General features: G+C 53.5%; 2 protein-coding genes across 2 annotated transcripts; one reads left to right on the top strand and one right to left on the bottom strand.

Annotated features, from left to right (window-relative positions):
• The first annotated feature begins 255 nt into the window (after window positions 1–255).
• On the top strand, window positions 256–921 carry LOC127461940 (olfactory receptor 14J1-like). Its single transcript, XM_051770142.1, has one exon. The coding sequence runs from the start codon at window positions 265–267 to the stop codon at window positions 919–921; it is 657 nt and encodes a 218-aa protein (XP_051626102.1). The 5' UTR covers window positions 256–264.
• Window positions 922–20,766: 19,845 nt separating this feature from the next.
• Window positions 20,767–26,747, bottom strand: LOC127461941 (zinc finger protein 239-like). Its single transcript, XM_051770143.1, has 3 exons — window positions 26,703–26,747; window positions 22,301–22,379; window positions 20,767–22,112 (listed from the first exon to the last, which is right to left on the bottom strand). The coding sequence occupies exons 1-3, from the start codon at window positions 26,745–26,747 to the stop codon at window positions 21,274–21,276; spliced, it is 963 nt and encodes a 320-aa protein (XP_051626103.1). The 3' UTR covers window positions 20,767–21,273.
• Between the last annotated feature and the right edge of the window lie 498 nt (window positions 26,748–27,245).

Raw genomic sequence — 27,245 nt, forward strand, 5'->3', positions numbered from 1 at the left:
CTCTTCCTGGCCATCTCCCTGGCTGCCCTCCTGGCCAACGGCCTCATCCTCAGCGCCGTAGCCTGTGACCACCACCTGCACACCCCCATGGGCTTCTTCCTGCTCAACCTCTCCCTCACAGACCTGGGCTGCATCTGCACCACTGTCCCCAAAGCCATGCATAATTCCCTCCAGAACAACACAACCATCTCCTACACAGGATGTGCTGCACAGCTCTTTTTCTTTTATTTCTTCATCTCAGCAGAGTATTTCCTCCTCACCATCATGTGCTACGACCGCTACGTTGCCATCTGCAAACCCCTGCACTACGGGACCCTCCTGGGCAGCAGAGCTTGTGCCCACATGGCAGCAACTGCCTGGGCCACTGGCTTTCTCTATTCTCTGCTGCACACAGTCAATACATTTTCCCTGCCCCTGTGCCAGGGCAATGCCCTGGGCCAGTTCTTCTGTGAAATACCTGCCATCCTCAAGCTCTCCTGCTCACACTCAGGCTACTGCAGGGAAAATGGGCTCATTGTGGTTATTGCCTGTTTAGTGTTTGGTTGTTTCATTTTCATTGTGTTCTCCTATGTGCAGATCTTCAGGGCTGTGCTGAGGATCCCCTCTCAGCAGGGACGGCACAAAGCCTTTTCCACGTGCCTCCCTCACCTGGCCGTGGTCTCCCTGTTTGTCAGCACTGCCATATTTGCCTACCTGAAGCCCCCCTCCATCTCCTCTCCATCTCTGGACCTGGTGGTTGCAGTTCTGTACTCGGTGGTGCCTCCAGCACTGAACCCCCTCATCTACAGCCTGAGGAACCAAGAGCTCAAGGATGCCATGAGGAAAATGATGACTGGATGTTTTTCAGGAGTAAAAACCTGCGTCTTTTCTACTGCAGAACACTCTTTGTGTAACCCTTTAGTGGCCCAGACTGCCTTCTAAAGCTTTTGAGACTTTTGGGGGGGGGGGGAATTTCTTATATTTTTCCTCTTTTAAAGTTAACACAGAAATTTATTCTATATCCCATACCTAATTCACTCTCTACTTATTTGTTTTGACCTGCAATTGGGTAAATGAGGAATCATTCTCTGTGTGCATTTAAACAAAATAAAAGTTCCTGCAGCAACTTCTTTGTCAAACCTCCTGCCTTTATTATTCTGTACACGAGGAATCACAAACTCGGAGTATAATAAAGGACTTGAATTCTTTTTTCCAGATTATCCCTCCAACAACAGTGAGGAAAGCAACTCACTGGGGTACTTGAGGGACTGAGGGCTGGTTCAGATGTTCTGTGCTGGTGACCAGTGGCAAATGGTCTCCAAGTCACCTGCCTGGGGCTCTGCAGCTTGTGAGGGTCTGATGGAAGGTGAGGACTTGTCTGTAGGAACTCAGGCAGTGCAGGAGAGCACAGAGGATCTGCAGGGACAGCCCGTCCCATCCAGTCAGCAGGGAATGGAGCCCTGGAGCAGAATCCTGCCCAGGGTGGAGTCACCAGAGATCAAGTCCTAAATCTGCCTGTGAACTGGTAAAGGAGAGTTCTGCAACCCCAGGGGACACAGTAGGAACAGAGAAAGGACTCTGGCCAGTGACTCATCTCACCCGCAGTGAACTCCCCTTTGTGCCTCCCCAGTTCAGGGAGGGCTGTACCAGAGCCAGGGGTGGGCTTTCCAGGAGGGTGTCCTGAAGAACTCTCCAGCCCACAGGCTGCATGGAGTGGAGCCCTGCCCTGCCCTTTGTGCCATTAGAAACAGCCCATGGTCCTGCCCAGCCTTGTTCTTGGCTACTGAGCCTTCCAGGACTATGGCAGAGGGTGGAGAGCAGTGATCCCCATCCTGCTGGGTCTGCTCCCCACCCTGACCAGCATGGCCAGTGCAGGCTCAGCCCAGGGTGCCACAGCCCCTCCCTGTGCAGAGCAGCACCTCCAGCTCAGGGCCCTGCAGGGATCCCAGGCTGGGATCTGCAACTGGCCAAGGCAGCCTGGGCACACTGACCTGGGCAAAGGGATGTCCCTGGAGAAGATCAAGGCAGCATTTCTGGGCCTGCAGAGAGGAATCCCTGACACAGAGACACCTCTTTCTGCAGCCCCCCTGAGGACAGGCTGCTCTGTCCCTGGGCCAGGACTCTGTGCTGGGCTGGGCAGAGGGGCTGGCACTGAGGGGCACAGTCAGGCTGTGCTGGGCATCTCCTGGAGGTGACACCAGGGCCCCTGCAGTTTCCCTGACCCCCATTTCCTCCTGCCATGCTGAGTGTCCAGCCCCTGAGCTGATGGGGATGCTGAGATTCCTCTCTGTGCCCCAGAGGCTGCTGTGCCCTTCAGAGGGGCTGGGGCTGTGGGGGGAGTGCCCAGAGCTCTGCAGCACCCTGGGCTGGGCACTGCTGTGGGACCAGACCAGACTGGGCTGCTCCACCAGTTGACCTCTATAATGAAATCACTTCTAATTTTTTCCTGAAGAACCATGAGAATATGTGTTGTGTCCTGAGCACTAGACTGGACCCTTGGGATAATAGAAAAGGTTTTGGAGTCAGGGATATTGAGAAGGCTGGGCAGTGTCACTGGGAGACCTCTCCCAAACACTTGCAAAGGCCAGAGCCATCCCAGAGCTTCCTGGGGCATTGGCAAAGGCAGACATAGAACCAGTCTGCAAACAGGGCAGCAAGGAGGGTTGGCAGAGTTCCAGACTGCTCAGGCTCTGCAGGGAAGGGGATAGGGCAAGTCCTCCTGCAGCCATTGCCAGGCATGGGAAGGACAAGGCAGGGATTGCAGAACCCTTGTGGGAGGGAAAAGAAGGCAATGTTGTATGCCCAGACTTCAGCAAGGCCCTTGACATGGTCTCCTGTGGTCTCCTTAGAGCCAGACTGGTGACAGCTGGACTGGACAAGTGAAACATGTGGTGGGGGGGAAGTTGAATGACTGATGAGGGTCAAAACTCATGGGACAAATTCCTCTTGGCAGCAACTCCCAGGTGACATCCATCAGGGACCAGCCCTTGACCATTCCTATGGAACATCTTTATTATGTCTCTGGGTGATGGGATGAAATGCACTTTCCACTCCTTTGTGGATGAGGCCAAGTTGCAGCGAGTCTGTGAGAAACCTCCTCTAGTTAATGGTGACTTGTACAAAAAATGTGGTCAAGATGAGTGAGTTGGATAAACTAGTCTTACCATCAGGTGCCCAGCAAGGCCCAGGACAATGAAGAAAAAACTCATGGGTCAGAGGAAAAGCAATTCAAAAGGAGGGAAAAAGACCAAACACAACCAAACCAAACCCAAACAAACACAGAATGACAGAATATGCTGAGGTGGAAGGGACCCACAAGGATCATCCAGTCCAACCCAACTCTTCCATTGCCATCTGCCCCCACCCCAGCAGGCTCTGGAGCAAAGCACAGCTGAGGTCCAGCCCAGCTCTGCTCTGACAGAAAGAACCTGCAGTCAGGGACAGGAAGAGGAAAAAGTCGTGTTTAACCAGCCTGAGGAATAATGGGATCAATGACCTCCTGTATTCCTGGGCACTTCAATGACCCTGTGGATCAGGTTTGGTAGCAGGGAGGGGGCTGCAGGTTTCCCTTAGGGAAGAGGAGATGAGGAGTTGACTCTGTGTCAGAGAGAGCCAGTTTCAGGTGGCTCCAAAATAGATCAGCCAGTGCCCAAAGCTGAGCCAAAAACCAATTCCAGAGGCACCTCTGAGACAACCCTTTGGAGAAAGGATAAAATCCAGGGTGCTGGAACCCAGAGAGGAGTGAGAGCAATGGGGGAGAAACAACCCTGCAGGCACCAAGGGGGTTGGAGAAGAAGGAGGAGTGAGAGAGCCTTGGTGGGCACCTGGCAGCCAAAAGCCAACCCCCAGCCCTGAGAGCCACAGCTCAGCCCAGCACAAAAGCTCCTTTAGGTCTGGAGATTCTTTGCAGCAGCTTTTTAGCAGAGCTGCCAGATGGGCCATCAAAGGGGATGCTCAGCTGGGTCTGAAACCTGTGTGATCCTTGTCAACCTTGGCTCTGTAGAATAAGAACTATAGAATCCGAAATAGTTTGAATCAGATGAGACCTTTATAGGACATCTAGTCCAACCCCCCCACAGTGAACAGGTTTACATTCAACTAGATCAGATTGCTCAGAGCCCTTTCTAAGCTGACCTTGAATGTTTCCAAGGCTGGGGCATCTATGACCTCTCTGGGCAACCTGTGCCAGTGTTTCACCACCCTCAGTGTAAAAAATTTCTTCCCTATATCTATTTCAAATCTGCTCTCTTTTAGTTGAAAACCATTATCACTTGTCTTATTACAACTAAGTCTGTGCCCATCCTTCTTACAGGTATGATCTCAGGAGCTCCTGACAAGCCTTGACCAAACCAGTTGAGCAATGAAGAGCATCTGTACTGGACCAGGGTGTGGGGAAGTGTCACTGGACTGGACCAGGTGCTCCTGGATGATAAAGGTGGGAACAATCCAGAGTGGAACATCTGGGGAACACAGGATAATCAGTCATCCCATGAAAGCCTTGGAATATTCCCTGCCTGAATCACAGCCCAAATGGAACAGTTTGGATACAATTCCCAAATAGTTTGGAAACTCCAGTCATTCCTGACACCAGGATGGAAATTCAGCAGATCACTAAAGCCAGTCCCATTGTGAGCCCACAACCAGCGGGGCTGAGGGAGGCCCTAGCAGCTCCCCAGCACCTCCCTCTCAGTGGGACACCTCTGGCAGCCTCTCCCAGCTCGGGAACCCTCCAGTTTGCAACACTCCAAAGACCCTCAGTGATGCCCAGGACAATTCTGATCCCCCTCAACAAACACTCCTCCAGCTGGGACCCTTGTGTGTTGGCAAACACAAAGGGATTTGGGGGAGTGTTTCCCTGACAACAAGGAGAATTTGGGAGAGGGACTTTTCCACTCCCAGCTCTTGATGTGTCCACACATCTCTGCCTGGGTGTGGGTGTGAATTGACTGTGGTTGGAATGTTGTGAATCTATAATTCAGTCACTGTTTAAATTGTAGCAAATGCTATTGAACCACTTGATAATTGTTCAATAGGTCAATGATTAAGTGCTACTAATCTCTTTTGCCCCCTTGTCTTTGGATCAAAATCCTTTGCACCCTGACCCAAGACTCTGTGTAAATCATTCTCTTTCATCAAAAAATATATATTTTTCATGACGTCCACTTTAAAATCTTCCTCCTTAGCTAAACTACAAAACAACTCTAATTAGCTGTAGAAATCTTGATGACTTGAAGACAATTAGAAGAAAGGGAAATAATTTGTTTTCCTGTGTTTTAATGGTCCCACAGTGTGTTTGGAGTTGCATCAGCTGTCAGTCCAAGATGGGTCATGTCAGAGCTGGTGAGGCTGGGAGGTGAGGAGCAAGGTTGATCATCCAGGGTCAGTGTGGATCTCCTGAGGAGACACTCAGCATCAAGATCACTTGGAGAACACCTCTATCACCTCTTCTCTGAACTAAAAAATAGCCATCATTGAATTAAAACAAAACAAGTACAAAATTTGAAGACTTGTTTTGAAATTGCCTTGAAGACAATTAAAGGAAAACAAAAAGATCCTGAGGGATTTCTGGATTTTAATGAGCCCCACAGTGTGTTTGCAGCCCAGCCCATGATCCTGAGGTACTGAGAGAAGATTGAAGCAGCTGCTGAAGAAGTCAGAAGCCAAACTGCAAGTGCCTTGAAGCATTGCTGGGCCCCACGGAGGGCAGGCACTGCCAAAGCCTCCCCAGGGACTCCTTGGAGCAGCTCCTTGGAGGCCAGGAGTGCAGGCAGACAAAGGCTCTGGGCAGGCCCCTGCAATGCTGAGCAAAGCCTGCCTTGGTTTTGTGGAGCACAAAGGCCAAGGCCTGAGCCCCAGGCCCTGACCCAGCAGATCCTGTCCCTCCCGGCTGGCTCAGGGCTGTTTGGGGGGCACTGGGATGGGAGGGGGAGGAACAACAAAGGCCCAAAACTGGGCAACCCCTGCCAGGCTCCTGAGGGAGGGGCGAGGCAGAAACCAAGTGCAGAACCTGCCAGGCAAGTTGCTTGTGGTGGCCTGAGTGGCAGAGGCAGCTGCCAGAGGCAAGGGGACAAAGGCCTGGGTGCCTTTGGGCCTTGCAGCCCTGCCAGAGCCCTTGGCCATCTCTCCTGCAGGCTGTCCTGCCCTGGCCCTGCTGCTGCTCTGGCCTTGCAGGCTGCACACACCCCTCCTGCTTTCCCACCCCCTCCCAGCAGCATTTCTAGACCCTCCCTGATGGCTCTGCACCAGCTCTGCCTGTTCCCTGGAACACAAAGCCATGGGCTGATCCTGACTCCCTCTGGGTGACCTCTTGCAGCACAAGGGTCCCCATTGAGTGACATTTCTTTTTCCTCACCTCCAGTCTGAACCTTCAGTGCTGCTCTTTGTGGAGATTTCATTCTATTTCCAATACAGAGAAAAGCTCCATCCTGTCAGATCTCCTCTAGACCCTCTCCAGTTCTTCCTCATTCCTCCAGAATGGGGAACCTCACAGACAGACAGACCAGTCCAGATGTGGTGACCCCAGGGCTGAGTCCAGGGGGGTGACAACTCCCTTGTCTGGGTGTCCACACTCCCCCCAAGGCAGCCCCATGTGCAGTTGGCCTTAAATCAAGGGGCCATTCTGATCCTTTCTAATGCCACGGAATCAAGTGGCATTGTGACACTGCAGGACCTCATGAAACCAAAGGAATGCTGAGACATTTCAGAGCCTCATGGAAACAAGGGGCCACAGTGATACTGAAGAGTCTCATGGCACCCACTGTGCCTCCCCAGAACTCCATGGAATCAAGCAGAGCCGCTGCCTCCCCCCCGCCGCCGCACGGACCGGAGTCGCCGGCTCTGCCCCGCTTGGACACCTCTGGAGTCAGCGTGTTCTTGGGTAGCACAACTGATCTGAGATGAGAGAGTTTCCCACATTTTCCTTTGCCCCCTCTTTCCCATGGTTTTGGTTTTTTGTTCTTTGTTCATTCAGGGGGAAAAGGGAGAAGGGAAACATGTTGATCCCTGTTTTCATCTGTTTACAAAAGAGAGTTGGGACAGGGGGAGAGAGGAGGCAATTTCTCTGTTGCAGCTTTGAACTGTTCTGTTGGTATTGCTGGTTTTGCTGCTGTATTTCTTGTCAGTGAACTGTTATTTTTTTTCACTTATACCTCTTTGTATTTTGTCTCCCTGTAGTGGTGGGGAATAAAAGAGGAGTGAATTCATTTTATGGGAGTTTCTGCCCCAATATGTCTTTTAACCAGGACAGGTTGCTCAAGGGCTCCCTGAAATTTGGCATCATTCACAAAGGACTTGAAAACACATTTTGTCCCAATGTACAGAGAGATAATAAAGATGTTCTACAGTGGTGTTCAAGGGCTGATCACTGAGGGATTTCATCCAGAAGTTGCTGCCAAGAGGACTTTGTACCATGGATTTTATTTGACACTCTTCATTCAACCAGCTTCCCACCCACCACATCTTCCACTTCTTCAGTCCAGCTCTCACCAGTCTGGCCATAAGTAGACCACAGGACACCATGTCAGGGGCCTTGATAAAGTCTGGGCACACAACATCCTCTTCTATTCCATCCCACAGGGGTTCTGCAATCCCTGCCTTGTCCTTCCAATGCCTGAGAATGACTGCAGGAGGACTTGCCCTATCCCCTTCCCAACCTGAGCAGTCTGGAACTCTCCCAACCCTCTTTGCTGCTGAAAAACCTCGATATGATTAACTGCTCAGAGAATTTTGTATTTTTAAGCTGCAAAGTATTTGTTTATTCAACGTTGTGAGCAAGCCAGCTCGCGCTGGACAAGCTTGCTCTACCTGAATGTGCAAAAGGAAGCCATTTTATACACTTTAGATACATGGTTAAACCATTTAACATACATATTAATAAGTAGGCTGGTTTCTGGGTGGAGTCTTTCCAGGCATGCACAGTCTTCTACTCGGGGGTCTTCTCCTCAAGCCTTCATCCCTCTGGTGGTCACCATGGATATCTTCCTTGATTTGACCTCTTCAATTTTCTTTGTCAGGTGACCTGAATTCTTCAAGCTTGCAAAACCCTGGCTTTGGGCCTTCTGTATCTTATTCAAATGTCTAGTTTACCTAATTTATTACCATGTGTGTACTACTCCTCTCTATAATAAGTCCTTTGGTCCAGTGAGCAGAACAGAACATGATATTAACCAGTGCTCCTGAAATGTTCTTCTAGCAACACAGGTATTGGGGTTTCTTAGCAGGCCAAGATATCTCAGTTAACTCTTTTAGGCCTGGCTCTTGTTGCAGTGGCTGTGCTGATTTCCAGAGGCTTCTGGCTTCCCAGGCAAAGCCAAGGCAAGAGCAGGTGGGAAGGGGCTGCGCTGCTGCTGCTCCTGCCCGAGAGCCCCGGCTGGGCCGGGGACGGAGCCCACGGCGCTGCAGCTCTGCCTCCTCCAGAGCCGGGGGGCTTTGGAACCAGGAATGACAGGGGGGAACAAAGGGGGCTGGGGGGCTGCACTGATGGTCACACTCGGGCCACCGTCAGCAGAGAGCTTCAGCCCCCCCAAATTAAAGCAGAGGGAAATGGTGTAAACTGTTTCATTTCAACCTTTCTTTACTCATTGCTATAAAATGACCCAACTAAAAGGAGGACAAGCAGGCCCTGATCCCTTCTCCTTTGGGAGAATCCCCACATCTGGTGCTGTGAGGGGCTGTAAAGGGCCACGAGGGGCTGTGAGGGGCCATGAGGGGCTGTGAGGGGCTGTGAGAGCTATGAGGGGCTGTGAGGGGCTGTGAGAGCTATGAGGGGCTGTGAGGGGTTGTGAGGGGCTGTAAGGGGCTGTGAGGGGCTATGAGGGCCTGTGAAGGGCCGTGAGAGCTGTGAGGGGCTGTAAGGGGCTGTGAGGGGCCATGAAGCACTGTTGTTGCCTAAAACCAGCTCTTAAAGAAACCTCTAAGACTCGATTTGTGAGTTTTAGTAGGCAGGCAATTCTATTACAACACACTGCATGATTTCAGCAAACCAGGTGTCCTGGGAATCAGTTCACCAAAGTGAACACAGAGGTATCTTCACTCCTGCTGCTATGTCAGCATTACATGGTTATCCATTTTTTGTTCCCTGCATTCCTGTTTCATATTCATGGCATTCACATACACAGCAGACCTGCAGCTCCCAAAATTTATTAAGATATATACATATCCTTGTAAGGTCTCTGAGGGGTTTCATCAAGTGTCTTTGGTGGTCTTCTCTGTTTGGAGTCCCCAAAAATCCAGGTGACTGCCTTATGAACTTCTTTGAGACAGTATTCTTGGTTATATATACACCTGTTGCTTCAGCTCCCTTCTTCATTGTTCTCTCACCTTGCTTGGCTGATTTCTGTAAACTGCACACGGTAATTTTCTATGACACATTTTGTTGCAAAGACTATTAGTTCTTGTTACATCTCTACACCCCAATATCAAACTGCTCAGGTCTTACACATGGGTGCAGAAGGAGAGCGTGGAAGTTGAAAGAGAGCAGCTCAGAAAAGTCGTTCTCCCTGGCAGTGCTGCTGTGGTGGAACTCCTTTTCTCTCTGCAACTGTATAGATGGAATGTTCTGGTGCCATTTACAGATGGAATGAAGATTATGGACTCCTGACTTGGTGGACAGAAATCACTTTATTATCCATCACTCAGGGTTTTTATATCATTCACATTTACCTGGGAGTGGTTAAGCAAGTCACACATCCATCACTTACTCAGGCCGGCCTGTTAACACAGCACACACACAGACCTTGGAGTTTTAAGGAACTCCTTTACACACCCACATATGGTAAGAATGCAAACAGAATAGCTGAGCTCATTTCTGGGCAGTAAATCACAGCCTAGAGAAAACAACACAAGGTCATCTTAGACTTTTCTCAGGGCTTTCACTTCTTGATTCTCATGCTGGCTGTCACGTCTGCACACAGGGACAGTCCCTGCTACTTCAAAGGATTTTTCAATGAAGGATTTCAACCAAAAATTTTCTGCAAGAGAATTAGGTTTTTTGAAATGCATACATTACAATTCCTCATCTAGGCAGTATCAGAATCAAATTCAATAGTAGACAATGAATTAGAAAGGGTAAGAAGAATAACATTTTTTTTTGGAGAAAACAATATTACAAGAAAAAAGAGAACAACTCCCACAAATTATTGCCATAAAAAACCTGAGAAGAAAGGCTGGGCCATCCATTCTGAATGTTATGGAGCAGAAAACAGAAACATTTTTGCTTCTGAAAAACATCAAGTCATCATTTTCCTCAGAGCGTCCCTGAGCTCCTGGTTCCTGAGGCTGTAGATGAGGGGGTTCAATGCTGGAGGCACCACCGAGTAAAGAACTGACACCACCAGGTCCAGGGATGGGGAGGAGATGGAGGGGGGCTTCAGGTCGGAAAATATGGCAGTGCTGACAAACAGGGAGACCACGACCAGGTGAGGGAGGCAGGTGGAAAAGGCTTTGTGCCGTCCCTGCTGAGAGGGGATCCTCAGCACAGCCCTGAAGATCTGCACATAGGAGAAAACAATGAAAATGAAACAACCAACTGATGAACTGGCAGTAATCACAAGAATGCCAGTTTCCCTGAGGTAGCCTGAGTGAGAGCAGGAGAGCTTGAGGATGGCAGGGATTTCACAGAAGAACTGGCCCAGGGCATTGCCCTGGCACAGGGGCAGGGAAAATGCATTGGCTGTGTGCAGCAGAGCATTGAGAAATGCAGTGGCCCAGGCAGCTGCTGCCATGTGGGCACAAGCTCTGCTGCCCAGGAGGGTCCCGTAGTGCAGGGGTTTGCAGATGGCAACGTAGCGGTCGTAGCACATGATGGTGAGGAGGAAATACTCTGCTGAGACGAAGAACAGAAACAAAAAGGCCTGTGCAGCACATCCCATGTAGGAGATGGTTGTGGTGTCCCAGAGGGAATTGTGCATGGCTTTGGGGACAGTGGTGCAGATGCAGCCCAGGTCTGTGAGGGAGAGGTTGAGCAGGAAGAAGCCCATGGGGGTGTGCAGGTGGTGGTCACAGGCTACGGCGCTGAGGATGAGGCCGTTGGCCAGGAGGGCAGCCAGGGAGATGGCCAGGAAGAGCCAGAAGTGCAGGAGCTGCAGCTCCCTCCTGTCTGCAAATGCCAGGAGGATGAACTGGGTGAGGGAGCTGCTGTTGGACATTTGCTGCTTCTTAGCACGGGGTCTGCTCAGCAAAGGAAGCCACAGGGAAAAGTTTGGACAGACACCTCTGACAATATCACTCCAGATTTCAATACAATTAATTTAAGGATTAAATCATTTTTTTCTCTCTAATAGTTGCTGGCAGAGGGCTGTGTGTGGCAGGAGCTCTGGCCATGTGCTGCCAAGCATTTCAAGGTGTTTCCAGGCCAGCACTGCAGTTGTGCTGGACACAGCAGGACAGGAACCCTCCTGCAGAGAAGCCAAGGGCTGGGACAGGAGAGGGCCCACCCCCAAGAGAAGGCTCAGCCCTGCCCAGGATCCTACCCAGGCAAAGCTGGGCCTTGCTGGGGGCAGCACCAAACCCAGCAGCACAGACCCAGCAGAGAGGGCAGGGTCCCGCAGGGAGATGTTCTCCAGGCAGAGGCAGCTCCTTGCCCAGCACACAGTGCCCAGCAGAGCAGCAGGGAAGGGCCCCCAGAGCTGCCTGAACACCCCCTCCCCCAGGCCTTGGGGGCACTTGCCCCCCACTCCCTGCCCAGGGCTCTGCTGCCTGGAGCTGTCCCTGCCAGCAGCTGCTTCCCTGGGCCCAGGGCTGGGCCCTGCCAGTGCTACCAGAGCCCATCCCAGCCCTGGGGGCTCAGCTCTGCCCTGCAGAGCCCTCCCAGCAGCACAGGGCACTGCCCAGGGGAATCCCTGGCTGGGCAGGCTCTGATGGCAATGCCAGAGCAACCCTGGGGAGGCTGGAAAAGTGACACTGATGCCTCTATAAGACAGTTTTGATGACTGATACTGTCAGGTTCAATCCCCTCTAACCTAACAGAGTTCAAGTTTCAGTGTCTCCTCCTGCGCTGAGAGATTCATTTCTCTGTCGCAGTCAGCACCCAGACAACCCAGAGTATAACACTGAAAGAACTGGTTCATTCTCTTTAAGGTACCCCCCCTGTCTGTCTGTGCCTCTTGCAAATACCTTCTGGGAAATTTCCTGCTTTGATCTGGAGCTGTGACCAGCCCTCATCCCTGCAGCACACTGGAGATCAGAAGGACAATGCCCTGCTCTGCCCTCCCAAGAGTTGTTCCTTCCCCACAGCCCTTCTCCCCCAGCCCCGTGGCAGCTCCTTGGCCGGGCTGAGAGCTGACCCTGGCAGGCAGCAGAGTCCCTGCCCAGCACATGGAGCCCTGGGGACAGGACCCTGCTCTGCACCACAGCCTTGGGCACCCCTGGCTGCACCCCCACCTTCCCACCCCACAGCCAGCCCTGCCACAGGGAACCTTCTGGCCCTGGGCCTCTGAGGGGGCAGCAGCAAGTCCTGCTCTGCAGCAGCTTCTCCTGCTGCACCCCAGCAAATCCAGCAGAGCCATCCTGACAGCTCCTGCCACTGCTGCCATTTGGCAGCTGGGAGAGGCACTTGCAGGAACTCACCTGCACTGCTCTGCAGCCAGAGCCTGACCATGGCAAAGGGCTGGCAAGGTTCCTGCCCTGAGCAGCTCTGCCCTGTCCTCCCACCCCAGGATCCCTTGAACCTCCTGCTCCCTTCTCCTCTCTGCCCTTGCTGCCTGCAGCTCCTGCCCTGCTCTGCCATGTGGCCACTTCCCCTGCACTGCAGCAACTGGGAGTGTCCTGCTGAAAGATCATAGAAGCTGTGGGATGTGCCAGCTTTAGGAGATGCCTCCAGGAGGGCAAGTTGAACTTTCCTACAGCCAGAGAATTCTTCCTTCAAATCCTGGGAAGGTTTCTCCTGTAGTGAGAGCTCAGTCACCTCCCAGCCCAGGCTGCCTCTCATCTCTCTGCCTTCTCTCCTGTGCCCTGGGTGCTGCAGGCAGTGCCCTCAGCCCTGCTGGGCTGTGCAGAGGAGCTGCTCACCAGCAGAGCTGTCTCTTTGAAGCTCTTCTTGCTTGCCAGGAGCTCCCTGTGTGCCAGGAGCCCGGCCCAGCTCAGCAGCACAGCAACAGCTCCAGGTCTTTAATGACCCCCAGAGGGGGTTTGTGTTGTTTATGTGAAACTCAGTCCCTGAGAGGAAGTTCAAACAACTTTTCAAGAACTCAAAATGAGTTTGAAATACTGAAGTTTCTTGTACTGTTACTAGGTCTCAATGTGGGACACAACTGTGAAAGTGTCCCCAGATTCAAGTTGGAACAGAAAATTGCAGACAGTGATGACAAGAATGGACAAGTAAGGGAAAGGTGGCTCTGATGCTGAGGAAACCTGGATGTATTTCATTAATCCAATGGGCCAAGCCCTGACCCCCAGCCCCTGGGAAGGCAGATCCTGTCCCTGCCTCATTCCTCAGGGCTCTTCCTGGGGCACTGGGATGTGGGATGTGCAATGCCAAGGGCAGGACCATGGGGTGGCACCTGCCAGGCTACTGAGCAGGGACAAGGAGGCCATGAGGCCCCAGGGCTGCAAGGGGCACTCCCCTCCTCCTGGCATCAGGGGCACAGACAGCAGCCCTGGCCAAAGGCCTGCAGAAGGTGGCTCTGTCAGGGCCTTTCAGCTTCTCCCCATGCCTGTCTCCTCTCCAGCCCAGGCTGTCCTACGGTGTCCATGCCCTGCCCCTTTCCCTGCAGGCTGTCGTCATCCCCCCGGCTGCCCCACCTGGCTGGCACCTTCCTGCACTGACATCTCTGCGTCCTCCCTGGCTCTTCCTGCACACACAAAGCCTTGGGCTCATCCAGACTCCTTCTGGGTGATGTGTTGCATCACAGCACTGCCCTTGGAGGGAAATTCTTTTCTCCTTGTGCCAGCCTGGACCTCCCCAGCTGCACTTGGCATTAATTCTTTCTTTCTCATGCTGTTTTCTGCTACAACAAAAGCATCCCCCCTCTCTGAAGCGACTCTTCAAGCACTCCCAGGGTTCTTCTCTGCTGTCCTCTGCCCGCACACCACTGAACCCATGACTCCTTTGCCCCTGTAGAGTGGTCATGTTTAAAACCTCCAAACCCTGGGACATCTCTGAGCACTCTCCGAGGTGTCTTCAGATGAAAACATGGTCTAAGATAGTCACAGGGATATGTTTTACCAAGGGCTGTAGTGGCAGAACATGGGGCAATGACTTTGAACTGAAATAGGGGAGCTTTTTTCTATTGGATAAAATGAAGTAATACTTACCAATGGGGCTGGCAAGAACTGCAACAGAAGAGGATGTCCCATCCCTGGATCTGTCCAAGGTCAGGAACTTTGAGCAGCCTCAATTAGTGAAGATGTCACTCTCCAGGGACTTGGACCACCTGAGCTTTTGTTTCCCTTCCAACCCAAACCATTCTGTCATTCTTTGAGTCCCAAACTCCTTCTCCAAAGAATTACTGTTGCTAGGACAGGAATTGCCATGTTTTTGGAGAAGCCATTGTAAACCCAAAAGGTAAAAAATCAATTCAAATAAAGTTCCAGCATCTCTGTGTGAGAGTTTCACCAAGTGGGTCAATGGCAGAGCCTCCCAGGATGACCTTGCCAGTTGAGGATGGGGGATTCTGTTTGGGGTGTGAGTCTTATGATGGGCAACAAGAAAGCACATTTGGGGACTGGGCAAGACTTGTGGTGGGATCTCTTGGGAAGAACCAAAGGAAGGGAAATGGTGAGATCACGGTGGTTTGTAAAGGAACAGGTGTGAGAAAACAGAGAGAAAAGGGATGAAAAAGCTGGTTGTGTTAAACAGGAGGATGCTCAAACACTTCCCAGGCCATGCCCTGACACTGATCCCCACAGCCTGTCCCTTTTTCTTAAGAACTCCATTGCCAAGAAGTTTCTGTGGGGAGGGACCTCTCTGCTCCTGGCACAGGTTGTGGCCCAAGTTCCAGCCACTGCAGCAGGAGCCACAAATAGTCAGGTCTTGTGTTCTTTGGGGGGCCAGACTCTGCCCAGACTGGGGGGGGTGTGTGTTGGAAGCACAAAAGAGTGAAGCAAATGCAAAGCTAAACACCCAATGTAGGCTGACTTTGTCCCTAAGTGGGGGATGAGAATTGGACACAACATGTGCAGGGACAGATGGAGGGGTTTGTCCCCCTGGCCCTGCCCAGAAGGGACACCTTTCAGGAAGGGTTGTGGCCTTGGCTGTGCTGAGGGTTGCCCCGGGCAATGCAGCTTGGGATTGCAGTGGCACTGTCAGGGCTCTGCAGAGCTCCTGGCAGTTCCTGCATTTGTCCCCAGCAATGCCAGAGAACTGCAGGGGTTGCAGTCAATCACTTGTGCTCTTTGGGACCCCGACTGGCTCTGCTGAATGGGAGCAGGCCTGGAGTTCCCAGACTGTTCCTGCATCCAGGGTCGGGCCTGCAGTGACGTTTGTGCAGCATTCAATTGGTGCAGTGGCAGGATGGCCATGGATCCATTCCTGCAGAAACACAATGGGGCTCCATCCCAGGCAGGGATAGAATGGGCCCACAAATGTTGGAAGGATAAGAATCAGGGAGTTTTGGCACTCAAGGAACCTCAACAAAGGAACCTCATGGGAACAAAGGGACTCCAGGACACTGCCAAAACTCAGGGAGAAAAGAGAACCCCAGGATGCTGTGGAATCTCCTGGAATCCAGGGGCCATTGGAATACACTGGGGCCTCCTGGAACCAAAGGGAACATGGGACACTGTGGAACCTCATGGAATCAAAAGGAACCCGGGACTTTGTGGAACCTCATGGAATCAAGGGGCCATTGTGACATCACAGAACCTTTTGGAACCAAAGGGAACCAATGGGACACTATGGAATCTCATGGAATCAAGGGTCCATTGTGACACTGTGGAACCTCACAGAATCCAAGGGTCAATCTGATTCTGCAAGGCCTTCTGGAGTCAAAGGGACCATTGTGACACTGGGGAACCTCATGGAATCAAGGGTCCATTGTGACACTGGAAAAAATGATGGAATAAGTGGGCCATTGTGACACTGCAGGGCTTTATGGAGCCAAAGAACGCTGGGAAACAGTGCAACCTCATGGAATCAAGGAGCCATTGTCCCACTGCGGAGCCTCAAGGAATAAGGGATCCAATCTTTACCTCAGATTTTGTCAACAAATTAAATTTAAGGAATTACAGAAGTGGGATTGAACCACTTTTGTCCCACAGGTTTTAATGATTGGCCAAATGAGAATATTTATATAAAATGAATCATTTATTCTTAAAAATGATCAGACAAAAGATCTTAATCAGAATTATTTACTACACAATACAAAGGCTAAAACTATTAGTAGTACAGTATAAGATAGGATTGAAGCAATTATTGAAGCAATTATATTAAAACTAACGAAAAGAAATAATTATTATGTAGAGATACGATGTAACTCAGCCAGGTCAACGGTCATGGGGAGACTTCTTTTGCTCAGCCTTGAGGAGTGTCCTTGGAGGGCGTCCCCACCCAAGGCAGGAATCTCCACACATCTACCCCAAGAAGGGCTGTGTTAGAAGAACCTGCCTGGATGAAAGAGGACTGGACTTCTATAGGATGAAGGGATTGACTGCTCCTCACAAATGTACAGGCCAGTTCCCAGCTTCACGTCCCATCCAACTTCCAAAAGCAGGATGTGTGTTTGGAGCTGGGTGAACCAGGCTGGTTTGAGCATCATCCAACACCAAAACCATTCCCATGGTGCCACCAGTAACTCTCAGATCTCACAGACAGCTTGCATGAGAGCTGGCACTGTTGGCATTGTCTGATGGGATTTTAGGCCTTATCAGGGTAGGCCCTCCTGCCACCCGGGTCGAGAGGTTGTCTGTGAAAGTCCATCCTGGAGATGCACAGAGAGCCAAGAGTTGGGCTCCTGAGGGACATCCAACAATGGACAGGGGGATGGGACTGACCAGATGAAAGTGTCTCAGGTAGAGCTGGACTGGCAACACAAGGGGGAATTATTCCTGGTTCACTGGGCCCAGGACACCTCAGGTCCTCAGGGAAGAGGTGCAACATCCAGCTGGGCTTGTGATGGAGGGCTGCATTTAACCATGGACACCAACACCCAGGTTGTCCAGAACTGGGAAACAGGTGTTGCCATCAAACAGGCCAAGAGGGTAAAGTCCCTGTGGGGTGAGGGATGATGGCTGAACTAGAGATGTGGGTAGGTCTGGCAGATTGATCCCAGCACACTCCCCAAACCTACCAAGGCAAGCTCTACGTGCTGACAATGGTGGACATAACCCCTGGATGGCAGGAGACACACCCTGTGCCTCCCACCACTGCCCAGAACACCATCCTGGGCCTGGAAAAGCAAGTCCTGTGGAGACACAGCCCTCCAGAAACACTGGGGTTGGACAGCAGGACTCTTTTCCAAAACAACCTTGTGCACACCTGGACCAGAGAGCTCGGCATGGAGTGGATGGATCATACTCCCTGTCAGGCACCAGCCTCTGGGAAAGCTGAATGGTAGAGTGGACTGTTCAAAACCACCTTGAAAGGAATGGGCAGTGGGACCTTCAAACCTTGGGATGTGCATTTAGCAAAAGCCACCTAGTTAGGTAATCCTGTAAGCTCAAGAGAGAAAACTCCAGGCCAATTCAGTGTCTAAGATCAGCTCAAAAGAGCAGGTCCTTTAATCAGGCCCACAGGCCCAGGGGAACACACACGACGCGCCCTCCCAGGCAATGGTTCTGCAGTTTTAGAAGATGGTCCATCCAATGCCAGAACTCTCCACCCCCCAGTTCTGACCAATTCTGCCCCTCAACACGCCCCTTGGGGAATTGGGTTTGGGGTATTTGGGACCCCTTCTTCCTCATCTTTATCTTCTTCACAGTACGTACAGTCCTTGGAGCGCCTCCAGAGTTCTGGGCTTGAAGGTTGCTTTGTCTCTTGTGGGATCTTGTTGTCCAGGCCTAGGGTGTGATGGTGTTCAATAGAGATGTTTTTCTACAATTCTACCTTGCAAAGAAGTCTAAACAGGCTAAAGGAATTTAGAAAGTTTGATATCAAATGGGGTAATAAGGTTAGGTCTGTGTAAACTACTATGCTAAAGGGTGGCTTATAATACAGCTACATTAACATCTACATTTACTACACAACTACTTTGAAAATCTAAAATAAAAAATATCCGGAAAGCTTTAAGGCATCACACAAACCTTGTTAGTTAACTCTACTAACTGGCCCTGCCCAAAAAGAACCTCTGTATACCACTGAAGGGGATAAAACCCCTGTGGTCTATATGAGGAATATGATAGGGAGGACATATTCCATAGTTTGGTTGAGTCCTGACTCAAGCAAAGGCAAACCCACCCATGGGATTGTTTCTGCTCAAGGACTTGGGTGCACTTGGTGGATGATGCAGAGGGATGGGGAAACACTTTGTGTACCTGTCAGAGACCGAAACACCTAATGATTTATGCATTCTAGGATTGCCAAGGGACTCTTGCAGGCTCTTGCAGGACTTTTGCATTAGACCTCTGATGGCCCATCAAGGCCCATCCCCCCTCTGCCAATCCTGAAAGGCAGGAAAAACCCTTTTCCCAGGCCCCTCATGGGAACTCTGCGCAGGCCCAGGAGATGTTGCGGGTTTGTGGCATGGCCTGGGACACCATCCATGGATATAATAACTCATAACTTCTTGGAGTGTGGGGACTTCCCTCCCCCACCCCCAATGGATCAAGGCCACCACTTCAACTGACAGACATGGAAGCTGCAACTCCCAAGTTCCATCGCTGGACCCTGTGGGCAGTGACTATAGACATCTTTCCACTCTCAGCTTTGCTTTCCTTTACTCTCCCTTACCCTTATCCTGTCTTTCTTTCTCTCCCTTATGCATTTTCCCTAAAGGTTCTCTTTATGCCATATTGCTGTAGATGAGAGATAGAGATGATAACACCCAAAATGGCAACATACCTGTTTACCTTTGAAACAAAATTGTTCTAAAATAAACCCTACATATATATGTTTTCAAACACTGATTATTTAGTTTCATTTCACTCTAATCCACCCCAAGGGATTTATTAATAAGAACCTGGTTACCCCCCCCTTTCTGGGGTGGGTGGTAACAGACCCCTTGTAGCAGGATGTTCTACCTGGAAAAGAATCTGATGGGAGAATGCAGGCACTGCAAGCTCTCTGTGGGGAGTTACTGCTGGTGCCAAGGGGTTGGTTTAGTGCTGAATTGTGCCAAACCCAACCTGGTTCCCCAACCTTCCAACACACATCCTGCTTTTGGAAGCAGAGTTTGACAGATCAGCTGCTCACTGGCCTGGGAATATGTGACTGGAGATCCATCACTGGATAAGCATAAAAGCCCAGGGCCAACTTTGATAGAGTAGATTCTTCCACAGACTTTGTTGAGGTGTGTGGAGCTTCTGCTGTGAAGCAGGGACAGCTCTTGATGGTCACTGCCCAGAGGGTAAAAGAAAGAGAGATGTGCCTTGATTTATTTCTCTCAGACCCCGCCGGGCCCTCCCCGCTTCCTGCCGGGATCGGACACCGCCGGCGGCCCCGGCCCTGCCGGGCTCCATCAGCCTGAGCAATTGCTGCCAAGGAGGGGCCGGGGGCTTCCTCTTGGCCTTCGTCTCCCTGGCGCTGGGGCTCGGCTTCTACCTGCGCCAGAAGGTGAGGGGGGTCCCAGGGGGTCGTGTGTCCCCCCAGAGCATCTGTGCCCCCCCGGGGACCCCCCACCCCGCTGTCACCCCCTTTTCTCTCCCCACAGAGCTCCTGAGCCGGCGGCGGCCGCAGCCCCTCCCCGGGACCTCGGGCCCAGCCTGGACCCCTCCTGTCCCTGTGAGGATTTTGGGGGGGTCGTGTGTCCCCCCCTCCCCTGCTGCCACTCCTGATCCCAGGAAAGTTTCCCAGTTCTTCCCAGTCCTGGTTATTGGGGGGCAGTGGGGGAGAGGGGGTGGATCACGAGGGGTGGAGCCGAGTTTGGGGGGGGCAGAACTGGCTCCGGGATGGATCGGGAATAGGGACTCCCCTGTTTTCCCCCGTGTAAACCCACTCTGGGGGGGCTTTGGGAGGGCACCTGCCCCTCAGTAGGCACCCAGCTCATCCCAAAAGGTGCTGGGAACCCCTCAAAACCTTCTTAGAGCTCCCCGAGGACCCCCAAACACACTCAAAGCCCACCCAGGACCTCACCCAACCCCTTTTCTGGGGGGACTTCTCTGGGCACTGGTGGTGCTGGGAGCCTCCCCAGCTGCTTTGGGCGAGGAGCTCTCGGGTTAGCGGGGGGTGGGAAGGAGGAGGTTGGTAGGAAAAGGGGGGGTTAGAGGGGATAAAGGGGTAGTGGGACCCCAAACTGAGTGGGAGGGGAGTGAGACCCCCCAAAAGTGGAGGGGGGGACCATTGAGAATGATGGGAAATAAGTGGGAGAGGTCAGGAGAGTGGGGAAAGAGGAGGGTGGGACCCCCAAACTGAGCATGAGAGGGCTGGGGAGTGGGGAGATGATGTGGAAGGGGTGAGAGAGGGGGGAAAAATGGGGATTGGGACCCCCAGAGTGATCCTAATTGGAGCTGGGGATTGAGTGGACTATGAAAAAGTGGGAGGAACAGGGAGAAGGGTAAAAGAGCAGGGGTAGTGTGGTGGGATAAACGGTCCCATGGGAGCCTTTGGGCACAGGAGGGCTGGGAAAGGGGGGTGGCCCCTCTGAGCTCCCAACTTACTGTACGGTGCTGGGGGCTGCTGGATCCAATCTCAACCTTGGATCATGCCAACAGTTTCAGTTTAGAGAAATTACAGAAGTGTGACTGAATCACTTTGGTCCCCTAGGTTTTATTGATGGCAAATCAGATCTATTGATAAAAAGGAATTTATTTAGGGATACAAATGATCAGACAAAAGATCTTCATCAGAATTACTTAGTGCACAATATATACACTAAAACTACCAGGAGTACAGGATAAGATAGGACAGTGCTCTACACTAAAGCAATTGTTGAAGCAATTCTACTCAAGCTGCCACAAAACGAGAAATTCTTAATTAGAGAGGGATGGAACTCCCCCAGACCAACGCTGGTGGGGGGATCTCTGCTCTCAACCTCCAGGAGTGACCCTGGGGGGGTCCCCAGCCAAGACAGGAATCTCCACACACCCCCCAAGAAGGGTTCTGTTGTCAGAACCTGCCCCTGGGAAAGGGGACCGGTCCTTTGTGGTGGAAAGGGATGGACTGACAGTCACTGGACTCCAGGGGTTGCCTCCCCATCAGGGGCTTCATTTGGGGTGGAAGTAGCGGCCGAAGATCTTCCTGCAGTCGGGGCACTGGTGGGGCTTCTCTTACTGGTGGGTCCGTTGGTGTTGGGTCAAGGTAGAGCTGTCGGTGAAGCTCTTCCCACACTCCCCACACTTGTAGGGCCTCTCCCCGGTGTGGATGCGCCGGTGGGTGATGAGGGTGGAGTTGTGCTTGAAGCCCTTCCCACAGTCGGTGCAGCGGAAGGGCCTCTCATCCGTGTGCGTCCGGTCATGCCTGAGGAGAGCTGAGCTGGTCTGAAACCTCTTCCCACATTTCCCACACATGTAGGGTTGTTCCCCTGTGTGGATGCGCTGGTGGGTGTGGAGGTTGGAGCTGCAGTTGAAGCTCTTCCCACATTCCCCACATGTGTAGGGCTGCTCCCCAGTGTGGATGCGCTGGTGGACACTGAGGTGTGACCTGTTCCTGAAGCACTTCCCACATTCCCCACACGTGTAGGGCCGTTCCCCGGTGTGGATGTGCTTGTGTTTGCGAAGGGTGGAGCTGTCACTGAAGCTCTTCCCACATTCCCCACACGTGTAAGGACGTTCCCCAGTGTGGATGTGCTGGTGGGTAAGGAGGCTGGTGCTCCTTGTGAAGCTCTTCCCACATTCCAAGCACCTGAAGGGTTTCTCCCTGCTGGGAGGCTGCTCAGGGACCACCAGGTCAGAGCTCCCCCTCAAGCTCCGGCCGCCTTCCCGGCACAGGCTGGTTCTTTCCTCCTCAGAGCACCCTGGGCTGGCTTTGGAGCCCCTCCTGCGGGGGGATCTCCGGCCCTTTTCCTCCCCGCTGCCTTCCTGCGCCGGGGAGCCCTTCAAAACGGCCTCTCCCACCAGGGTCTCACGGGGGGATTTGTCCTCCGGGCTCTCCGGCCTCAGCTCGGGGCCTGGGGCAGGAAGCAAGAAGGACAGGCAGGGGATTTGCCTCCGGCCCACAGGGAAGGCCAAGGACATCCCCCCAACTCCGGCCCCGGCAGGACGGCGGCGCCAGCGGGGTTGTCCTGCAGCCGGGGCCATGCTGGGCTGACAGAGCCAGCACAACACCCGCCCAAAGGGACACTGACTTCCTCCTCACCTGCCTGGGGGGCCCAAGGCATCTTCCTCTTCCTCGCAGCCTCCTCCTCCATCCGCCCAAGCTTTGGGAAGGACAAATCCTGATGGGGGGAAAACAAGGGCTGAGCGCGTTGGCTTGGGGGTTCCTCCTGCCCAAGTCCATCTCTAGAACTCACCGGGCATCCTGTGACCATAAAAACCTCCAAAACACCAAAATTCAGCCCAGAGAAACCCAAAACACCGAGAATCAGGCAAAAAAACCTCTCAGAAATAGCAGGATGAACCTCCTGCAAACTACAAAAATTTGAGATCCAGGCAAAAAGTACTCCAAAATATAAAGATTCAGCCCAAAAAAACCTCCTCCTGAAGTTCCCGCATCTGATCTCTCTGCTCTGGTGTTCGGAGGGTTACCTCTGTCTGGAATTCTGGGGGTCTCAGTTAAGGATGCTGAGAGTGTTGGGGGTCCCAAGGCTCCCTTCTCCTCTTACTCTCACCTTCAGGGTGCCCCCTTCCCAGACATTCCCACGCTCCAGGTTCTGCACTTTGTTGTTCTGGGGATCCCAGGGGTCCCCACTGTCCAGGCTTCCCCTTCTCCATGCCTCCCGTTTCAGGTTCCTGGGGGTCCCAGGGCTCCTCCCTCTCTGTGCTCCCCCCTCCAGGCTGCCGGGGGTCCCCCAGCTCCGCCATCTCCCCGCTCCGCCCTCCACACTCGGCAGCTCCCGGGCTCCACACCCACCCCCGGCACTCCCGGGGGGCCCCAAACCCGCTGTGTCCCCCCCGCCGGCACCGGGCTGACAATGGAGCCGGCGGGGCCTGACCCAGCAACACCAACCCCCACCGTGGGGGGGACCCGCATCCCCCCACCCACCGCCGGGGCTCTGCCCCCAACCCAGCCCAGCACCCCCAAAAAACACCTCCTGCCCACCCCTAAGGGCAGAGCAGAAAGAGGAACAGCAGGAGAGGAATTGCCAACCTATCCCACGGGTGCCCAGGAAGAGGGAACTTGTCCCAGATTTCCCTGCGAAGTCAGCAGTGAGTCAAACTCTGCAGAGGAGATTGTGCCCCATGCATGGGATTGCAGAGCCTCCCTCAGGTCCCCAGAAGGAATCACCAGAAGTGTCCTTGAAGAAGGGGGCAGTGTAACCCCACCAGGGTGAGGCTGCCCCAGGGCTCTGCAAGAGGCCTCGTGCTCTGCTCAGCCCCAGCACTGCCTGGTACCAACACCCCCGGCTGCCCCCGGTCCTGGGCAGCTCTGCTGCCACAGGCTGTGCCCTCACCGTGGCCCTGCAATGGCCCTGCCTGTCCCTCACCCGTGGCCCTGCCCATGGCCCTGTCCCTTGGCTCTCTCTCTGCCAGCTCAGTGTGGGGCACACGGGCTGGGGGTCCCTCCCAAGCCCCCCGGGCAGCCGGCGTTGGCTGGGGGGATGTGAGGGCTGGGCCTGCTCAGCACAGCCCCGGCCTCGTGCCCAGCGCCTCTTTCCTGCCCCACACAAGAGCTTCCCGGCCCCCCAGGGCTCCCCTGCTGCTGCCTCTGCTCCTGGCCCTGCCTTTGCTGCTCCCTTGCCTGGGGCAGCGGCTGCAGGGGGGGATGGCAGCAGCTTCAGCTCCACGGCACTTCCTGGGGGGAGCTCAGCCCAGGGGGACGGGCAGGGACCTGATGGGGATGGACAGGGGCCCAGCAGGGACAGCCAGGGCCTGCAGGGGAAGGCACAGGGACAACCTGGCCCCCCACACTGCCAGGGCTGTCTCTGCTCCTCCTTGCAGGCTCCGTGGCCAGGCACAGTTTGTGTTCCTGGGTGCCCACCATCTCAGCACTTGGAGACCCTCAAATCAGCGCCCGCAGCTCTGCAGCAAAGCCCCAGCTCACCTGGCACACAGAGGAAGGACACAGCACCTTCTTGTGGGGGGGAACCTCCGCCTCTTCCCCACCACAGGGCTCACCTTCCTCAGCAGCACCTCTGCCTTACACTTATTCTCAGCCTCACCTCAGGGACAGCTCTGGGCTCACCTCCGCGCCACTTCTCAGCCTCACCTCAGGGCCTGGGCTCAAGGACAGGAACCTGCAGGGAGGGGACATCATGTGCAAGCTGAGGGCTGCCTGCTTGCACTGGCCTCTGGGCTTCTTTCTCCTTCTACAACCAGCCCACAACTCAGCCTGCTTTTCTAACACCACACATTTACAGACTAACCTTGGAGATAGATATGGACAGACATCTCTATCACCCTGGGGATGGAGCCTCAAGCATGTGCTGCCACAGGAATGGCAATCAGAGAATCACAGAATCAGCCACGTTGGAAAAGACCTCCCAAATCATCAAGTCCAACCCTTGATCCAACCCCGCTGTGCTTCCCAGACCATGGCACTGAGGCCACATCCACTCTCACCTTCAACACCTCCAGGGACGCTGACTCCACCCCTCCCTGCCCAGCCCATTCCAAGGCCTGATTACTCTCTTGGGAAGAAATTGCTTCCCAATATCCAACCTAAACCTCCCCTGGCACAGCTCCAGACCCAGCCCTCTTGTCCTACTGCTGCTTCCTGGCAGAACAGCCCCACCCCCACCTGGCTCCAACCTCCTGGCAGGGACTTGCAGACAGTCAGGAGGTCTCCCCTGAGCCTCCTCTTCTCCAGCCTCAACACCCCCAGCTCCCTCAGCCTCTCCTCACACCACTTGTGCTCCGCTCCACTCCCTTCCCCAGCCTCGCTGCTCTTCTCTGCACCTGCTCCAGCCCCTCCAGGGCCTTCCTCAACTCAGGGGCCCAGAGCTGGACACAGCACTCCAGGGGTGGCCTCACCAGCGCTCACTCCAGCCCAACAATCACTTCCCTGCTCCTGCTGACACACTCTTCCTCACACAGGCCACCAGCCATTGGCCCTCTTGGCCACCTGGCCACACTCTGCCTCCTCTTCAGCTTCCTGTCCATCCCCACTCCCAGCTCCCTTTCTGCCTGCCTGCTCTCCAGACACTCTGGCCCCAGCCCGGGGGGCTGACGGGGCTTCTTGTGGCCAAAGGGCAGGACCCGGCCCTTGGCCTGCTGGAACCTCATCCCCTTGCAATCAGCCCATGGATCCAGCTGGGCCAGGTCCCTCTGCAGAGCCCTCCTGCCTTCCAGCACATCAACACACCCCCAGCTTGGGGTCACCTGCACATTTGCTCATGAAATGCCTGGTTCTGCAGCAGCTGCAGATGCTCAAGGGGCAGCAGGACCAAGTCAGGGGTCTGGGGGGGCCTGGGGGCTTTGGGGTATGGGAGGGTCCTGGGGGAGCTGGGGAGGGGCTTTGGGGATTGGGGGTACAAACCAGGACAGACCAATACAGACCAGTACAGACCAGTGCAGACCAGCACAGACCAGTACCTCCTCACTGCCCCCCAGATCTCTCCTAGAGCTGGGCCACGTTGTCGTGGGACATCTAAGCCCCCCCCAGTGCCCTCCCAGTACAGCCCAGTGCCCCCAGTACAGCCCACTGTGCTCCTGTCCCAGGGTGCTGGGTGATCCCTCTTTGCAGGGCCTTGGAAGGGATTTGACAGGGGGTGGTGGGGGAGATTTGGGGAGATCTGGGGGGGGGGGTTGATGGGGATTTGGGGGATTTTGGGGTGCTTTGGGTGTATTTGGGGGAGTTAAAAGGGGTCTTGGGGGGGTCAAAGGGATCTGTGTGGGGAGGGAATTAAAGGGAAAATGGGGGCTAGGGCACGTTTTGGGAGGTTAATGATGTCTAGGGGGAAAGAGGAGGAACAGCACCATGAGCAGGTGAGTCCTGAGACCCCCCTAGTGTACCCAAGACCCTCTTTGTGACCCTCAAAACCCTCTGGGACTCCCAAAATCCCCCGAGAAACCCCCAAAACTGTTTCAAAGACACATCCCTCAAAGCCCTCCAGGACTTCTCAGATCCCTCGGAGACTCCAAAACTCCCTCACGGACTCCCAAACCCCTTCAGGGACCTTCAACCTCCTCCCTAAGTCCCCTCACGACATCAACCCCCCCCAGAGATACCTTAAAACCGCCTCAGGGACCCGGAAAAGCCCCTAAGGGACCACAAAACCACAGAACAGCAGAAGAGCTTTCTGTAAAGGAAGGGAGCAGAGAATCTGAGAAGGAGGAGACCAAGGAAAAACTGAAGCAAAGCATCCTGGCCCTTGCAGTTTTTCCTTCATCTTTTTCTCCCTTTTCCTTTTTTTAGGGTTCTTTTTTTGGTCGGGTGGTTTTGAATTTTTTTTCCGAAGGAATTTCTCAGGACCCGAATCCAACATCCGGGTTCTTGGGAGGCCTCCCGGGCCCCGCGGCCCCCGACAGGGTTGCAATCCCGCGCTCTGCCTCTCGGGAACCCCGAACCCCCGCGCTAAACCCTCCCGAGCCCTCCGGCCTTTCCACCCCCAGCCGCGCTCCCCGCAGCCCCCGAGGGGATCCCCAGACCCCGCTCTCACCCGCTCCCGCCCGGTCTCACAGACAAAGGAAGGCCCCAGCGCCATCGTGACTTCCCGGCAGCCAACGCGGCGCTCTGCGCGCGCACCGCCTGCACAGACCCCGCTGCAGCCAATCAGCGCGCGGCCACTGCCCCGTCCGCCCGCCTTCTGCCACGCCCACCGCCCTGCGCGATGCACTGTGGGACTTGTAGTTCTCGAGGGGGTAAGCGGCCATTGGCATGGACTTTTTGGTTTTTCTTTTTTTTCCTCTTTTTTCTTTCTTTATTCTTTCTTCTTTCTATTCCCCCCTTTTTCTTTCCCTTTTTTCTATTTTTCTTCCTTTTTTTTTCATTTCTTTCCTCTTCTTTTTTTCCTCTTTTTCCTCCTTTTTCTCTTTTTTCTTCTTCTTTTTTTTTCTTTTTTTCCCTTTTTCTTTTTTTTTTTTTACATTGTTTTCTATGAGTTGTATTTGCAAGGAAGATTTAAAAAAAAAACCAAAACAATCTCCAGGTACATATCTTAAGACAACAGATAATCTGGCATTGTTCCAGGTTCATGAGGATT

The sequence above is a fragment of the Manacus candei genome, unplaced genomic scaffold, assembly GCF_025592945.1.
Source record: "Manacus candei isolate 608988 ecotype Guabito, Panama unplaced genomic scaffold, ASM2559294v1 h1tg000115l, whole genome shotgun sequence".
Taxonomy (NCBI): Eukaryota; Metazoa; Chordata; class Aves; order Passeriformes; family Pipridae; genus Manacus; species Manacus candei.

Bases quoted from the DNA above. Each gene is read 5' to 3' on its own strand.
- LOC127461940 (XM_051770142.1), top strand. From the start codon at position 265: ATGTGCTACGACCGCTACGTTGCCATCTGCAAACCCCTGCACTACGGG.
- LOC127461941 (XM_051770143.1), bottom strand. From the start codon at position 26,747: ATGGCGCTGGGGCCTTCCTTTGTCTGTGAGACCGGGCGGGAGCGG. The intron at 22,380-26,702 runs GTGAGAGCGGGG...TCCCCCCATCAG, and splicing joins GTGAGACCGGGCGGGAGCGG to GATTTGTCCTTCCCAAAGCT. The intron at 22,113-22,300 runs GTGAGGAGGAAG...TTCCTGCCCCAG, and splicing joins GCCTTGGGCCCCCCAGGCAG to GCCCCGAGCTGAGGCCGGAG.